General features: G+C 45.3%; 1 protein-coding gene across 1 annotated transcript in view; it reads right to left on the bottom strand.

Annotated features, from left to right (window-relative positions):
• Positions 1 to 9216: 9216 nt before the first annotated feature.
• LOC115187226 (disks large-associated protein 3-like) overlaps positions 9217 to 18592 on the bottom strand; it is a gene marked incomplete at its 5' end in the record, with an annotated part of 28268 nt that continues 18892 nt past the window's right edge. The window contains 4 exons of the mRNA XM_029746342.1: positions 9217 to 10371; positions 12052 to 12198; positions 13835 to 13926; positions 14143 to 14467. Coding sequence (XP_029602202.1) covers positions 10048 to 10371; positions 12052 to 12198; positions 13835 to 13926; positions 14143 to 14467 — 888 coding nt within the window. The remainder of the gene's footprint in view (positions 10372 to 12051; positions 12199 to 13834; positions 13927 to 14142; positions 14468 to 18592) is intronic.

The following is an 18592-nucleotide window of genomic DNA, read 5'->3' as shown; positions in this document are numbered from 1 at the left end:
CCATTTCACAGTGTGCCATCTCTCTGGGATCAGTGCTAGGCTAGCTAGACGTGTAGCTCTACACATCCATCACAGATCAGCGCTAGGCTAGCTAGACGTGTAGCTCTACACATCTATCACGGATCAGCGCTAGGCTAGCCTGACGTGTAGCTCTACACATCTGTCACGTATCAGCGCTAGGCTTGCTAGACGTGTAGCTCTACACATCTATCCCGGATCAGCGCTAGGCTAGCTAGACGTGTAGCTCTACACATCTATCACGGATCAGCGCTAGGCTAGCTAGACGTGTAGCTCTACACATTTATCACGGATCAGCGCTAGGCTAGCTAGACGTGTAGCTCTAAACATCTATCACGTATCAGCGCTAGGCTAGCTAGACGTGTAGCTCTACACATCTGTCACGTATCAGCGCTAGGCTAGCTAGACGTGTAGCTCTACACATCTGTCACATATCAGCGCTAGGCTAGCTAGACGTGTAGCTCTACACATCTATCACAGATCAGCGCTAGGCTCGCTAGACGTGTAGCTCTACACATCTATCACAGATCAGCGCGAGGCTAGCTAGACGTGTAGCTCTACACATCTATCACGGATCAGTGCTAGGCTAGTTAGACGTGTGGCTCTACACATCTATCACGTATCAGCGCTAGGCTAGCTAGACGTGTAGCTCTACACATCTATCACGGATCAGCACTAGGCTAGCTAGACGTGTGGCTCTACACATCTATCACGGATCAGCGCTAGGCTAGCTAGACGTGTGGCTCTACACATCTATCACGGATCAGCGCTAGGCTAGCTAGACGTGTAGCTCCACACATCTATCTCACAATATACGGTGCATTCGGAAAGTATTCAGACCCCTTTTCACTTTTTCCACATTTTGTTACGTTACAGCCTTATTCTAAAATGTATTAAAAAATGTTTTATCATCAATCTACACACAATCTAAAAATTAAAAAGAGAACTATCTTATTCAGACCAAATTTAGAAAAAAAAATCTAAAACAGAAATACCTTATTTATATAAGTATTCAGATCCATTGCTATGAGACTCAGAATTGAGCTCAAGTGCTTCCTGTTTCCATTGATCATCCTTGAGATGTACTACAACTTGATTGGAGTCCACCTGTGGTAAATATAATTGATTGGACATGATTTGGAAAGGCACATACCTGTCTATAGAAGGTCCCACAGATGACAGTGCATGTCAGAGCAAAAACCAAGCCGAGGTCGAAGGAATTGTCCGAGACAGGATTGTGTCGAGGCACAGATCTGGGGAAGGGTACCAAAACATTTCTGCAGCATTGAAGGTCCCCAAGAACACAGTGGCCTCCATCATTCTTAAATGGAAAAAGTTTGGAACCACCAAGACTCTTCCTAGAGCTGGCCGCCTGGCCAAACTGAGCAATCGGTGGAGAAGGGCCTTGGTCAGGGAGGCGACCAAGAACCAGATGATCACTCTGACAGAGTTCCAGAGTTCCTCTGTGGAGATGGGAGAATCTTCCAGAAGACAACCATCTCTGCAGCCCTCCACCAATCAGTTCTTTATGGTAGTGGCCAGATGGAAGCCACTCCCTTAGTAAAAGGCCCATGACAGCCCACTTGGAGTTTGCCAAAAGGCACCTAAAGTACTGTCAGACCATGAGAAAGAAGATCTCAGACGATGAGAAACAAGATCTCAGACGATGAGAAACAAGATCTCAGACCATGAGAAACAAGATCTCAGACCATGAGAAGCAAAGATATCAGACCATGAGAAACAAAGATCTCAGACCATGAAAAACAAGATCTCAGACCGTGAGAAACAAGATCTCAGACCATGAGAAACAACGATTCTCTTTGTCCTGAATGCCAGCGTCACGTCTGGAGGAAACCTGGCACCATCCCTCCGGTGAAGCATTGTGGTCGTACCGCCATGCTGTGGGGATGTTTTTCAGCAGCAAGGACTGGGAGACTAGTCAGGATCGAGGGAAAGATGAACGGAGCAAAGTACAGAGAGATCCTTGATGAAAACCTGCTCCAGAGCACTCAGGACCTCAGACTGGGGTGAAGGTTCACCTTCCAACAGGACAATGACCCTAAGCACACAGCCTAAACAGCGCAGGAGTGGCTTCGGGGACAAGTCTCTGAATGTCTTTGAGTGGCCCAGCCAGAGCCCGGATTTGAACCCTATCGAACATCTCTGGAGAGACCTGATAATAGCTGTGCAGCGACACTCCCCACCCAACTTGACAGAGCTTGAGAGGATCTGCAGAGAAGAATGGGAGAAACTCCCCAAATACAGGTGTGCCAAGCTTGTAGCATCATACCCAAGAAGACTCAAGGCTGTAATCGCTTCCAAAAGGTGCTTCAACAAATTATTGAGTAAAGGGTCTGAATACTTATGTAAATGTAATATTTCAGTTCATTTAAAAAAATACAAAAATTATAATATTAAAATCCTTTTTTTTGTTTTGTCATTATTGGGTATTGTTTGTAGATTGATGAGGTACAAATGTTTTTAAAATACATTTTAGAATAAGGCTGTAACGTAACAAAATGTGGAAAAAGTCAAAGGGTCTGAATACTTTACGAATACACTGTACACTCTCTATATATAAATACATATATATTATATATATGTGTATATATATATATATATATATATATATATAGAGTGTAGAGTGCATAAAAACTAAACATGTAAAACCACAACACAATAAAATAGTAACAGTTACACTTTCACTGTGCAACACCCTTGCCCCATTGGTTGGTTGGCACATATGTGGCTCTACCTCCATCTTGTTGACTCTCGTCCAATTGGTGAGATGAACAATTGGGCGTCAGTCCACAGATCAACACCTCCATCTACATCATTTTTCTCAAATGAAAACAAAAGAGACATTGATTTCAGCTCAGTGTATAATATTGTACAATGGCACCGCATCAAACGACAAGTGTATAAAAACAACAAAATTAAAACAGCAATAAAATGAGTCAAGGAAATAAATACTTTCTGTAGAAAGCTGTCCATTGAGGAACCATGATGTCCGTCTGTCTGTGAGAAGAAGTGAGAGAGAAAGGAAAATGGAAAGAGGAGGTTGCAATGTGTTTGGGTAAGGATATTTCTAGGTGTTTGGTTTAGGGTGTTGCCAGGTGTTTGGGTAAGGGTGTTGCTAGGTGTTTGGTTTAGGGTGTTGCTATGTGTTTGGTTTAGGGTGTTGCTAGGTGTTTGGTTAAGGGTGTTGCTATGTGTTTGGTTAAGGGTATTGCTAGGTGTTTGGTTTAGGGTGTTGCTAGGTGTTTGGGTAAGGGTGTTGCTAGGTAGTTGGGTAAAGGTGTTGCTAGGTGTTTGAGTAAGGGTGTTGCTAGGTGTTTGGTTTAGGGTATTGCTAAGTGTTTGGTTTAAGGTGTTGCTAGGTGTTTGGGTAAGGGTGTTGCTAGGTAGTTGGGTAAAGGTGTTGCTAGGTGTTTGAGTAAGGGTGTTGCTAGGTGTTTGAGTAAGGGTGTTGGTAGGTGTTTGGGTAAGGGTGTTGCTATGTGTTTGGTTTAGGGTATTGCTAAGTGTTTGGTTAAGGGTATTGCTAGGTGTTTGGGTAAGGGTGTTGGTAGGTGTTTGGGTAAGGGTGTTGCTAGGTGTTTGAGTAAGGGTGTTGGTAGGTGTTTGGGTAAGGGTGTTGCTAGGTGTTTGGGTAAGGGTGTTGCTAGGTGTTTGAGTAAGGGTGTTGGTAGGTGTTTGGGTAAGGGTGTTGCTATGTGTTTGGTTTAGGGTATTGCTAAGTGTTTGGTTTAGGGTATTGCTAGGTGTTTGAGTAAGGGTGTTGGTAGGTGTTTGGGTAAGGGTGTTGCTAGGTGTTTGAGTAAGGGTGTTGCTAGGTGTTTGAGTAAGGGTGTTGCTAGGTGTTTGGGTAAGGGTGTTGCTAGGTGTTTGGGTAAGGGTATTGCTAGGTGTTTGGGTAAGGGTGTTGCTAGGTGTTTGGGTAAGGGTGTTGCTAGGTGTTTGGGTAAGGGTGTTGCTAGGTGTTTGGGTAAGGGTGTTGCTATGTGTTTGGGTAAGGGTGTTGCTAGGTGTTTGGTTTAGGGTGTTGCTAGGTGTTTGGGTAAATGTGTTGCTAGGTTTTTGGTTTAGGGTGTTGCTAGGTGTTTGGGTAAATGTGTTGCTAGGTGTTTGGTTTAGGGTGTTGCTAGGTGTTTGGGTAAATGTGTTGCTAGGTGTTTGGTTTAGGGTGTTGCTAGGTGTTTGGTTTAGGGTGTTGCTAGGTGTTTGGGTAAATGTGTTGCTAGGTGTTTGGTTTAGGGTGTTGCTAGGTGTTTGGGTAAGGGTGTTGCTAGGTGTTTGGCTAAGGGTGTTGCTAGGTGTTTGGTTTAGGGTGTTGCTAGGTGTTTGGGTAAATGTGTTGCTAGGTGTTTGGTTTAGGGTGTTGCTAGGTGTTTGGGTAAGGGTGTTGCTAGGTGTTTGGCTAAGGGTGTTGCTAGGTGTTTGGTTTAGGGTGTTGCTAGGTGTTTGGGTAAATGTGTTGCTAGGTGTTTGGTTTAGGGTGTTGCTAGGTGTTTGGTTTAGGGCATTGCTAGGTGTTTGGGTAAGGGTGTTGGTTAAGGGCACTACAGTATCCATGGAAGAGCTCTGTTGGTCTTGAACAAGAGCCCTCTGTCTGGATCCATTCTGTCCATCCATCCATCTGTTTGTTGATCTTAATATCCAGTTATCCTTCCGTCCATTTAGTAATCTCTCAAACATCTACTGGAGGAGAGACCGGATGGAGAATGAGAAACACTTACTTTTGTTCCAAAATATGTCCTCTCATTTTCGTTCAAATCTGTTGCTCATCTAAAATTGCAGCAACTAGTGAATCTTCTAGAAAGACAGATTTATTTCGACTTCACTTTACAAACTCGCCCTGGAATACAGAATAGTGTTAACCCCCCCCCCCCCCCCACCACCACAGCTATAATCGAGGTAACAAACACGTGATAATAATGACAGTGATCGTAATAATCCATAGTAATGCTGTAGCAACAATAATAATAATAATAGTCATTGTAATCACAAGATTAATGAGAGTAATTGGAGAGATATTTACATGTAATAAGTGTGGTGGTGGTAAGCAGGGCATTGCTCAGTAATCTCTGACCTTGATGGTTCTGAGGGAGTTTGTAATTGAGCCTGCTAGAGGTGGACGTCACAGTGTGGTTACACGCACGCACGCACGCACGCACGCACGCACGCACGCACGCACGCACACACAGCTACTAGGACACAATAACCTCCTCCCACGGCTGCTGTGTCATCTGTCTGTTTGTGATTGTAGAAGGCTTGTACCTGTACTCTGAGATCAGGTGACCAGGTAGACCCGGTAGAGGGTTAAACTCAACAGGTAGGAACAGAACAGTTAGGTCACCTCCACCTTCTTATTGTGGAGAGTGGGAAAAGTTATTCGAAACTCCTGGTTGAAAACGTTCTTGTTTTAGATTCCAGGTTGACTCCGTTGCATTTCCAGTTAACCCCTGAAGACATGTGACCAGGGTCAGGGTTCGAGATAGTGCTAGAAATTGAGGTACTTGTAGTTTGATCGTCCGTCTGAAAAATGTTTGCACATTTGTAGGTGGGGACGGAGGAACTGGCCACTTTTTCTTGTCCTGGTGCTGTGTCCAGAGTTGGCTATTGACCAAGTGTGAACCTGGAGGTAAGATCCAGGCCCATTGTTAAAAGAGTGAGTCTCAGTCTGGTTGAACCCAGGCCCATTGTTAAAAGAGTGAGTCTCAGTCTGGTTGAACCCAGGCCCAAGAGTCTCAGTCTGGTTGAACCCAGGCCCAAGAGTCTCAGTCTGGTTGAACAAAGTAACGTCCAGCAAATAAAATGTACAGTAGAGTAGTCTACACAGTCTATCACACAATTATTTACTTAAAAATTGCACTGTTGGTTAGAGCCTGTAAGTAAGTATTTCACTGTAAAGTTGTACCTGTTGTATTCGGGGCGCACGTGACAAATAAAACTTTGATTTGATTAACAGTAGAGGAGTCTACACCGTCTAACACATTAACAATAGAGGAGTGGACACAGTCTATAGCAGTCCTACCCATCAGCAGAATATATGTTTAAACAGACATTAAACAGGTAAAAATATGATGAAGCCGTACCGACGCTGAATGAAAACATCCCTCCCTGTGGAATGTTCATTCAGAACGTAGATCGATAATCCTTAGGAACAACGTCTTCAGGTTTGGAGAATCGTTCACAGTGGAAAGAGAAGCAGTAATATCTCTCTGTCTTTGTGGAGAATCGTTGACAGTAGAAAGAGGAGCAGTAATATCTCTCTGTCTTTGTGCTCGTTTGTGTTGAGAGGTTTCGACACTAACACAATACGTTAGGATACAAGGGACGTTTGAAACTCAGGCAGAATTTAATCTGTGATTGGGGTTACAGGCAATGCAGCTATTAAAGGAGATGTCCTATCCAGCCAACATATGCAGCATTTCCTGTGAATGGGATCTCTGCCAATGCAGGACCATTGCCTTTAAAAGCTACAATGCCTATAACTCAGGCTATTCAGTGGATAAATAAAAGTATTACATTTATTGATATGTGAACAGGAAAAGGCCCCGAGATATATATGGGTCTAGTTTGTGGTTAAACTAATAGACAAAAGAGAGACAGAGATCTGGGCATCTGGTTTGTGGTTAAACTAACGGGAAAGAGAGAGAGAGACAGAGATCTGGGCATCTGGTTTGTGGTTAAACTAACGGGAAAGAGAGAGAGAGACAGAGATCTGGGCGTCTGGTTTGTGGTTAAACTAACGGGAAAGAGTGAGAGAGAGATCTGGGCGTCCTAAAAAGCATGCAAGACTGCGACGATATCCAAAGGAAAGATAGACCTCTGCCTAACTCAACCAAACCACATACTGTTCTATAATATTTTTCTCCAGAATATTTACATATTTGTGTATAAACCTTTAGCATGTTACAAGAAAAACCCCACATCTAGCTGGTTAGGCACATGGAGTTGGAGAGAGAGAGAGAGAGAGAGAGCGAGAGACAGAGAGAGAGAGAGATGCCATTTATACCCTGTGAATTGGACCATACCAATCCTACATATTAATTCATCACATTTGAAAAACTACTTCGGGAATATTGTACATAGCCTTAATATTACACAATGCTATAGTTTATAATACTGTATCCAACATCTTTCTATGTGTATTTTCTGTACATCTTTACTAATCTAGAAATATAGGTAAATAACATTAGAAAATATACATCTCCCATTAAAATATAAAATGTACAGTTCATTCCATTTTCTGATGATATAAAAAGGAAAGGCAGGTCGTGCTAACAGAATCACTTCACCATTGGGCCTCAAGTATATCGCTCAAAAAACAAAAGTCACCACTGCAAACGCAACCTTTGTTCATCACAAAATGTCACTCATAGTTGAGAGTGGAAACACACGTCATATATTTTTTGTTTCTGTCACTTAAATGTTAATGTTTTTCGAATCGACAGTATTCAGAGCCACTCAAATATTTTCCAGGGCAACAAACTCCTCAATAATTCCTTTGTTACCGGAGACAGATTGACCACGTGACCCATAGAGCATTCAGCCTACTGTACTGTACCCGGTTTCCCTCCCTCGTTAACTTGTTCCCTCATTCCAGGGGAAAAGAGGAGAAACAGTGAATTATGTTTTAGAAGAGTCTTTTAGTTAAATTAGAGTGGATTTCACTGTGAAGGCAACACATGACAAAGCTTCTGAGAGACAGAGAGACAGAGACAGAGACACAGAGACACAGAGAGAGAGAGAGACAGAGAGACAGAGAGACAGAGAGACAGAGAGAGAGAGAGAGAGAGAGAGAGAGAGAGAGGAGAGAGAGAGAGAGAGAGAGAGAGAGAGAGAGAGAGAGAGAGAGAGAGAGAGAGAGAGAGAGAGAGAGAGAGAGAGAGAGAGAGAGAGAGGAGAGAGAGAGAGAGGAGAGAGAGAGAGAGAGAGAGAGAGGAGAGAGAGAGAGAGAGAGAGAGAGAGAGAGAGAGAGAGAGAGAGAGAGAGAGAGACTTAACAAAGCGATCATCCTTCTCTCAGCCAGAGGTGTGTGAAATTGGGGGATTGTCTTTGCCACCCCTGGAGAGAACCTTGGGCTGGTGTTACATATCGGGGTAGGAAGAGGAAGACAGGCAGATCGTCTGGGGCCCTTGGCAGTGCTCGGATTCACAGGCCATTTTTGTTTGGTGATCCGGTCTTAAAATCTTGAAAAACCATTTTAGTCAAACGTTGATCACTTGTCCAAGTTTATGTTGGAAATTGAATGAATATATCTAAAAGTATATTGACCTTTTCTCTACATGGTCTCAGTTTTTATGGTGCCTACACCCCCCCCCCCCCCCCCCCCCCCCCCATGGCAAAGTGATTCGGTGAATTTGGCCACCAGGGGGTGCCATTGTCTCACAGACAAAAAGGGTCCCTTTGTGAAATCTCAATATGTTTCAAAACTCACCTCAACTCAGCTCAACAGAAGAAATCATACCATCACCAAACCCCATCCCACCGCCAAAACCCCTTACACTTCAGAAGGAATATCTAAAAAGCAAACAGCTTCAGGTTTTTTTTCTTTGTGATGTTCTCCGGCTGTTAAGTATGCCGTGAAACACTACAAAGCTGCCCTCAGGCGAACAGTATCGTGCACGCTATGTACAACAACAACAAAAAAACGCACACTCCTTCAAACAGTTTAGTATACTACTACCCAGACAGCTGGATAGAGGGACGGATGCTCGGGCCAAGAGGAAAGATATAATCTTAGATGAATGAGTGTAGACTGGGTCTTGTGTTGGGAGGCATGCAGGTTGAATGTCATCCGTAGTTGAAGGGTTGGGTGACTGTGTATTACAGAGTCTTCAGAGGATTTAGCCAACTAGCCAAATGGCGTTGAACAGTAGCTAGTTGCTATTGAGAATACCCTTAAGAGCCTCGCGTGACGTTGAGCCGAGCATCCATTTTGAGATATCATCAAGCTCTATGCCCACAGGAGTGGTTGAGGTTTGTCCCGGTGAAGCCCTTATTTCCTGTGAGGATGGAGGCTAGGCTTAGATAGTCTAGGCTAAACCAAGCTAGGCTACGCTAGGTGAACAGGCAAGCACAGACATGCTACTGCTGCTTGCCTACACATTCCAGTGACTTAGCAAGAGTGATATTTCTTTCTACTTTACAGCTCTATACCCCCCCCCCCCCAATTAAAACAAAACCCTCTATCTCTCCATTTTTATTTCTGACAACAAAGATGAGAAGAAACGCGAAGTGGAGCCAACTGTGGTCCCGTAGCCTCCATTTTGGCTCCAGATTCCGCAAAATGGCCACTTTCACCTCCTTGCTCACTCCTTCTGTCTTGCCATGTCCTGGAATGACATGACGATGGGACCCAGCATCCCCAGCAGTGAAGGCTTGAGAGAGAGAGAGTCAGTATACCCAGAGAGATGCAGGTCAGCACTGAAGGGACGAGACATTTGGTATGGCTCTATATCAGGGGTGGGCAGTTCCAATCCTCAGGGGCCTGATTGGTGTCACAGTTTTGCCCCCATCTAACACACCCGACTCCAATAATCACCTAATCACGATCTTCAGTTTAGAATGACATTTGATTAATCAGCTGTGTTTTGCTAGAGATGGAGAAACACAGTGTGACACTAATCATGTCCTGGAGGACTGGAGTTGCCCACCCCTGGTCCACATCGTCACTGAGGGGACTTTTGGGGGGGGGGGTTGTTGTTGATCTAGGTTAGTCTAGTGGTCAGACAGGAGGTTATATGGCCACGTTTAGACGGTCCCAGTGTTCTGAGTCAGATCTGTAGATCTCAAGTTCTTGTAGGGTAGGATAGAAGTCTGATACGGGTTTTCCTTATATGTCCATGTTCAGTGTCTGAACCTCGGGATGTAAATCTCGGATGTAAATTTCCACCATTGTGGTTGTTCTAAGGTGGCATAGTTCTCAAATAAGGGTCTCTATCTCTATAGTTAGGCTGTCCCAGGAATCGGGTCCGAGTCGGTTCTGTTCACTGGGATAAAAGGGCTGTATCTCCATGTTCAGAGCCGGGTCTGAGCCTCTGGGATGTAAATCTCGATGCTGTCCGCGCTCTCCGTGGCCGAGTTCTGTCTGAAGGAAGCGGACCTCTTGGTCTGTAGCAGTCTCCTGCGTGCTTCAGTCCTCTGTCTGTCCCCCAGGTCTAAGGACTTCTCCCGGACAGGCACGGCCCGTCCCACACCCCCGCTACGGGCCATCACCAGCACCCCTCCGCCTCCTCCTACCCCTCGTTCCACTGAGGGGTCGCTGACGCTGTCGGTACGGAGGCTGCCGCTCACTCCCCCTGCTGGCTTCTTTGGTAGTGGGGGAGGAAGCTTCTTGTCGTCCTGAGGTGGATGAGGGGAGGGGGGATGACGGGAGGAGGGGATGAGGGGAGGGGGGGATGAGGGGAAGGGGGGAGGAGGGGATGGGGTAGGGGGTTGAGGGGAGTGGGGAGGAGGGGATGGGGGGAGGGGGTTGAGTGGAGGAGGGGATGGGGGGAGGGGGTTGAGTGGAGGAGGGGATGGGGGGGAGGGGGTTGAGTGGAGGAGGGGAGGGGGGGTGAGGGGAGGAGGGGAGGGGGGGTGAGGGGAAGGGGGGAGGAGGGGATGAGGGTAGGGGGTTGAGGGGATGAGGGGAGGGGGGGATGAGGGGAAGGGGGGAGGAGGGGATGAGGTAGGGGGTTGAGGGGAGGAGGGGAGGAGGGGAGGAGGGGAGGAGGGGTGAGGGGAGGAGGGGAGGAGGGGAGGAGGGGTGAGGGGAGGAGGGGATGAGGGGAGGGGGGGGTGAGGGGAAGGGGGGAGGAGGGGAGGAGGGGATGAGGGAGGGGGTTGAGGGGAGGAGGGGAGGAGGGGTGAGGGGAGGAGGGGATGAGGGGAGGGAGGGTGAGGGGAAGGGGGGAGGAGGGGAGGAGGGGATGGGGGGTGAGGGGAGGGGGTTGAGTGGAGGAGGGGAGGGGGGGTGAGGGGAGGAGGGGAGGGGGGGTGAGGGGAAGGGGGGAGGAGGGGATGAGGGGAGGGGGGGGATGAGGGGAAGGGGGGAGGAGGGGATGAGGTAGGGGGTTGAGGGGAGGAGGGGAGGAGGGGAGGAGGGGAGGGGGGGTGAGGGGAAGGGGGGAGGAGGGGAGGAGGGGAGGAGGGGAGGGGGGGTGAGGGGAGGGGGGGATAAGGGGAGGGGGGATGGTGGGATGGGGGATTGAGGGGAGGGGGGATTGTGTGGTTGGTAAAGTTGGATGATAGAGCCAGTGGGATGTGGTGGACGTTATGGAAGGATGATAGAGCCAGTGGGATGTGGTGGACGTTATGGAAGGATGAGCAGGGTCAGTGGGATGTGGTGGACGTTATGGAAGGATGATAGAGCCAGTGGGATGTGGTGGACGTTATGGAAGGATGATAGAGCCAGTGGGATGTGGTGGATGTTATGGAAGGATGAGCAGGGTCATGGGAGATTTAGGGAAGGGTTGAGGTAGAACACGAGAGGAAGATAAAGGGCAAATAGAGGATTGTAGAGGTGGGGCAGATGTATAATATGGTGTAAAATACAAAGCAACAGAATAAAGACAACCATGAAACAATACAAAGGGAGAGTAGACGTAGCAGAAAGGAGTGCAGAATATTCCCACCAAAATAAAGACACCAATATGGATCAATATGTGGAAGAAGAGAGGAAGGAAGTGTTAGCATTTGTTAATAGTTGCCAGTTACTGTGAGTTTTGTTCTTCCTGTCTTTCACAAAACAATATATCAAAAGTATTGCCATAAAGCTTTGAAACAGCACTGAGTCATTTTTAGTTAAGACGGGCTCAGCTAATTTTTGGCATTCAGAACTAACACAAAACTTTAAAGCTCAACGCTTTGAGCCATTTTGTCTCAAAGCCTCTCCCCTCTTGATGTTGTGTAGTTTCACAGCCAGGGATGGCTTGGGGGCAGCAGACCCATCTGTGCCACTCTCCGACACACTGCCATCTTGGCTCTGGGGAATGACCGAGGGTCAGGGGGTAACAGGGCAAAGCTGACCCCGGTTCTCACTTTCTTGTCTGGGGGAAGCCTCCAGCCGGAGTCTTTGAGCCTCTGGAGGTGCTGGAACTTGACCTTGATGTCTTCCACGTTGAGCTGGAGCAGGTCCCAGAGCCCGGACAGGTCCTGAGAGGTGGGCTGGGGGTACGCTGACGGGTCCTGGAGGGGTGAGGGGTGGAGGGGCAAAAATACATAAGTGGGGTAGGGATCATGAGAACCGATTACGAGAAAACTGTAGAATAAATCCCCATAGCTAGGACTCATTCATATTGGTAGATACATTATCCCCATAGCTAGGACTCATTCATATTGGTAGATACATTATCCCCATAGCTAGGACTCATTCATATTGGTAGATACATTATCCCATAGCTAGGACTCATTCATATTGGTAGATACATTATCCCCATAGCTAGGACTCATTCATATTGGTAGATACATTATCCCCATAGCTAGGACTCATTCATATTGGTAGATACATTATCCCCATAGCTAGGACTCATTCATATTAGTAGATACATTATCCCCATAGCTAGGACTCATTCATATTGGTAGATACATTATCCCCATAGCTAGGACTCATTCATATTAGTAGATACATTATCCCCATAGCTAGGACTCATTCATATTGGTAGATACATTATCCCCATAGCTAGGACTCATTCATATTAGTAGATACATTATCCCCATAGCTAGGACTCATTCATATTGGTAGATACATTATCCCCATAGCTAGGACTCATTCATATTGGTAGATACATTATCCCCATAGCTAGGACTCATTCATATTAGTAGATACATTATCCCCATAGCTAGGACTCATTCATATTGGTAGATACATTATCCCCATAGCTAGGACTCATTCATATTGGTAGATACATTATCCCCATAGCTAGGACTCATTCATATTAGTAGATACATTATCCCCATAGCTAGGACTCATTCATATTGGTAGATACATTATCCCCATAGCTAGGACTCATTCATATTGGTAGATACATTATCCCCATAGCTAGGACTCATTCATATTAGTAGATACATTATCCCCATAGCTAGGGCTCATTCATATTAGTAGATACATTATCCCCATAGCTAGGATTAATTCATATTGGTAGATACATTATCCCCATAGCTAGGACTCATTCATATTGGTAGATACATTATCCCCATAGCTAGGACTCATTCACATTGGTAGATACATTATCCCCATAGCTAGGACTCATTCATATTGGTAGATACATTATCTCCATAGCTAGGTCTCATTCATATTGGTAGATACATTATCCCCATAGCTAGGGCTCATTCATATTGGTAGATATGCCCATACTGTAGCTAGGGCTCATTCATATTGGTAGATATGCCCAAACTGTAGCTAGGGCTCATTCATATTGGTTGACAAATGATAGAAGAGAACACAAATAAACACAAACACACACACACACCTTTGTTTTACTATCCTTGTGGGGACCAAAAAATGTATTCCCATTCAAAATCCTAAAAAAATCTTTCAAAAATGTTCTCTAACCGTTAAACAAACCCTAACCTTAACCCTAAATCGAACCCTAACCTCTAATCCGAACACTAATTGTAACCCTAACCACAAACCTAAAATATCCTTTTTCCTTGAGGGGACCAGTGAAATGTCCCCACATTGTCCTTGTTTTACTATCCTTGTGAGCACACACACACACACACACACACACACACACACACACACACACACACACACACACACACACACACACACACACACACACACACAGTCACAGTCACAGTCACAGTCACAACCACTCACCACGCTTTGCTGGCACAGACGGAAGAACTGCTGCACCTTCTGAGACATGAGCATCTGGGCACTGCCCACCGCGTTACGGATCAGCTCCAGAACTGGACAGGAAACACAGGAAACAGGATGTAGGCAACAGAAAGACAAGGAGTCAGGACACAGGAAGTAGAAAGTCAAACGTCTGAAATTTGTGAGCTAAGGCTCAAACCAGTACATCTTTCCTATAACCTATTTCCTCCTCTTTCTGACAACCCCCACCCCTCATCCAACATCTCACCCTCCCTCCCTCCGTCCCCCTTTCCTCCCCCTTTCCTCACTCTCCTCCGGCAGCTCGTTCTCCTCCGTCTCTCTCTCTATGTTCTGACACCATCCCTCCATCCTCTCCACCTCCGTCTGAAGGAGGCGTAGGAAGAACTCTCCGTCTCTCAGACAGGGCGAGGCGCGACCAGAGTCAGGTAGACTACGGAGGCCCCCCTCCAGTGAGGGCTGGGGTGTGCCTATCCAGCCACCTCGGTCGGCTGCGAGGGGCAAGGGGGAGTGGGCCCGCGGGGGTAGGGGCGGTATCTGGTGGGGGTGGTGGTCTGTAGCGTAACCATCCTGGACGTAGTCCTCTCTGTAGGCCCACTGGCCCTGGGTGTGAACCTAGAGAAACAGTAGAAACACCAGTTATGCTGATGGAAAGGCTAAATGCTAAGGCTTAGCTCAACAACAACAACAACAAAACAATTCAACACAGAAACCAAGTAAAAAAAATAAAAAAAAGGTTTAAAGTCAAAGTAAGTCAAGTTAGGGAGAGATGGGAAATTTACACAACAGTTACCCGGAAGAAAATTTGGGAGGGTCATGGAGTAGGGGTTTAGTATATATATTTGATTTAGTCCAGGGGAGGATCATGTCATATGTAATCAATTAAATGTCATATTGATCAGGGTTTGAGAATTTTTCCTTTATTATAGTATCTCGACATGTGCCCTACGTTACCCCTCATCCCTGATTCTCTGCTGAGCGCCACAATATCAAGCGTGCCTAATGTGGTCTCAATCACATGATCCATCCTCTTTACTATACGTTATAGGCCGAGGCTATGGGAAGAGCGTGCTCAGAGAAGGGAAATGTTATATTTATCAGAAAACGTACTTCCTTCCTGAGTTTTATTTTGTTGTTTTTTTTGCGCTGCTTGGATGGTGCATGTAAAACTAGGCTACAATGCATTACACACTGCAACGGAAAGGTAATCATGAATCCAGGGCCTGCCCTGCTCTTACTGATGTAAACCCTTATGTGCTGCCTATTTGACTATTCAGCTTAAGATAAGAAATGAATACAGTACCACTACAGTAGGTCTATACAGTACTACTACAGCATGCTACAGTAGGTCTATACAGTACCACTACAGTATGTCTATACAGTACCACTACAGTAGGTCTATACAGTACCACTACAGTATGTCTATACAGTACCACTACAGTATGTCTATACAGTACCACTACAGTGTGTCTATACAGTACCACTACAGTAGGTCTATACAGTACCACTACAGAATGCTACAGTACGCCTATACAGTACCACTACAGTATGCCACAGTAGGTCTATACAGTATGCTACAGTAGGTCTATACAGTATGCTACAGTAGGTCTATACAGTACCACTACAGTAGGCCTACACAGTACCACTACAGTACCACTACAGTATCCTACAGTAGGTCTATACAGTACCACTACAGTAGGTCTATACAGTACCACTACAGTTGGCCTACACAGTACCACTACAGTATGCTACAGTAGGTTTATACAGTACCACTACAGTAGGTCTATAATGTACCACTACAGTACCACTACAGTAGGCCTATAAAGTATTACTACAGTATCCTACAGTAGGTTTATACAGTATCACTACAGTACCACTACAGTAGGTCTATAATGTACCACTACAGTAGACCTATACTGTACATTGGTAAAGTATTCAGACCCCTTGACTTTTTCACATTTTGTTACGTTACAGCCTTATTAAAAAAAAAATGAATTGTTTGTTTCCCTCATCAATCTACACACAATACCCCAGAGTGACAAAGCAAAAACAGGTTTCTAGACATTTTTGGACATAAACCCCCCCCCCCCCCCCCTGAAATATCACATTTACATAAGTATTCAGACCCTTTACTCAGTACTTTGTTGAAGCAACTTTGGCATTGATTTCAGCCTTGAGTGTTCTTGGGTATGTCGATACAAGCTTGGCACACCTGTATTTGGGGAGTTTCTCCCATTCTTCTCTGCAGATCCTCTCAAGCTCTGTCAAGTTGGATGGGGAGCGTTGCTTCACAGCTATTTTCAGGTCTCTCCATAAATGTTTGATCGGGTTCAAGTCCGGGCTCTGGTGGGGCCACTCAAAGACATTCAGAGACTTGTCCTGAAGCCACTCCTACATTGTCTTGGCTGTGTGCTTAGGGTCATTGTCCTGTTGGAAGGTGAACCTTAGCCCCAGTCTGAGGTCCTGAGCGCTCTGGAGCAGGTTTTCATCAAGGATCTCACTGTACTTTATTCATCTTTACCTCGATCCTGACTAGTCTCCCAGTCCCTGCCGCTGAAAAACATCCCCACAGCATGATGCTGCCACCTCTTTACTTCACCATAAGGATGGTGCCATGTTTCCTCCAGATGTGACATTTGGCATTCAGGCCAAAGAGTTCAATCTTGGTTTCATCAGATCAGAGAATCTTGTTTCTCATGGTCTGAGAGTCCTTTAGGTGCCTTTTGGCAAACTCCAAGCGGGCTGTTATGTGTCTTTTACTGAGGAGTGGCTTCCGTCTGGCCACTCTACCACAAAGCCCTGATTGGTGGAGTGCTGTAGAGATGGTTGTCCTTCTGGAAGGTTCTCCCATCTCCACAGAGGAGACTCTAGAACTCTGTCAGAGTGACCATCGGGTTCTTGGTCACCTCCCTGACCAAGGCCCTCCTCCCCCGATTGCTCAGTTTGGCCGGGCGGCCAGCTCAAGGAAGAATCTTAGTGGTTCCATTTAAGAATGATGGAGGCCACTGTGTTCTTGGGGACCTTCAATGCTGCAGCATTTTTTGGTACCCTTCCCCAGATCTGTGCCTCGACATAATCCTGTCTCAGAGCTCTACAGACAATTCCTTCAACCTCATGGCTTGGTTTTTGCTCTGACATGCATCGTGAACTGTAGAACCTTATATAGACAGGTGTGTGCCTTTCCAAATCATGTCCAATTAATTGAATTTACCACAGATGGACTCCAATCAAGTTGTAGAAACATCAAGGATGATCAATGGAAACAGGATGCAGCTGATCTCAATTTCAAGTCTCAAAGCAAAGGGTCTGAATACTTATGTAAATAAGGTATTTGTGTTATTTATTTTTAATACAGTAGCAAACAATTCTAAAAACCTATTTTTGCTTTGTTATTATGGGGTATTGTGTGTACATTGATGAGGGGGAAAAAAAGATTGAATTCATTTTAGAATAAGGCTGTAATGTAACAAAATGTTAAAGTAAAGGGGTCTGAATACTTTCTGAATGCACAGTACGCTATTATATTCGGCTCTGCTATGTAAAGTACTGATTAATCACGATGTGATTTTGCTGAGACAGTGATTCAGCTTTGGTCTAACTTTACTAAAACCAGCATCATTGTGAGAAGACATAATCTTCTATTTCTATGAATACCAAGTGATGAATAGGACTATTAGATATTGGCCACATCTTGATGAGGGTAATTTATTTTTGAGTGACTTGAGTGCCCTTTGAATCGTGGTGCTGAAAAGGACAGCAGTGGTCACATATCGTTACTGGGGATCCACTGGAGCGACGGCGTCCATGGTGTTTTACGAACATCAAAGCAGACACACGGTGAATTTGCATCCTAGATCTCATTGGTGAGATGATAAGGTTCATGCAGGGGGGAAAGGATCAGTGTGTCTGTGTACGCAATAGAGGTGGTACGTTTCTGTAAGCTAAGCAGTCAGAACAGTAGGGGCAAGTTCAAGTACATTTCACATTTTAGTCATTTAGCAGACACTCTTATCCAGAGCAACTTACAGCAGTGAATGCATACATTTTTTCAATTTATTTAATTTTTTGTACTGGCCCCCTGTGGGAATCAAACCCACAACCCTGGCGTTGCACACACCATGCTGACGTTGCAAACACCATGCTCTACCAACTGAGCCACAGGGAAGACATCGTACAAGATTGTTTTTGAAGACAACCGTTTTAGCAACCCCAGGTAGAGTTTTCTGTCTCCATTGCCATAGAGAAAGAATACAGGGAAGAAGCCAGCATTTACCTACCTATAAATTGCTATAGCCTACATGTTGATTTAGTTTGTCATTCTTTTAATTTCATTTTAGTGGTAAGTAGGCCTAAATATAATTTACTTTGAATTAATCAGAATACATTTTTCCAGATTTTTTTTTTTACCATGCACCCTGGTGTACTCTACATTAGAAAAAAAGTGAGGGAGCTCCGCAACAGGCTGTTAAACAACATACTAACTCTTAACCAATCAGGAACAACATACTAACTCTTAACCAATCAGGAGCAACAGGCTGTTAAACAACATACTAACTTTTAACCAATCAGGAGCAACATACTAACTCTTAACCAATCTAACTCTTAACTGACTTGCCTAGTTAAATAAAGGTTAAATAAAAAAACGACCCTCTTTTTTAACAACATCCTGTATAGAAATCAAAACGTCTCCGGGGCTGCAGCATGCACTCATTGTAGTGGTAATAATACATACTCGGCTGG

Source organism: Salmo trutta, unplaced genomic scaffold, assembly GCF_901001165.1.
Source record: "Salmo trutta unplaced genomic scaffold, fSalTru1.1, whole genome shotgun sequence".
Classification (NCBI taxonomy): Eukaryota; Metazoa; Chordata; class Actinopteri; order Salmoniformes; family Salmonidae; genus Salmo; species Salmo trutta.
Note: the sequence above shows the minus strand (reverse complement) of the source record. Positions and strands in the feature narration are given on the sequence as shown.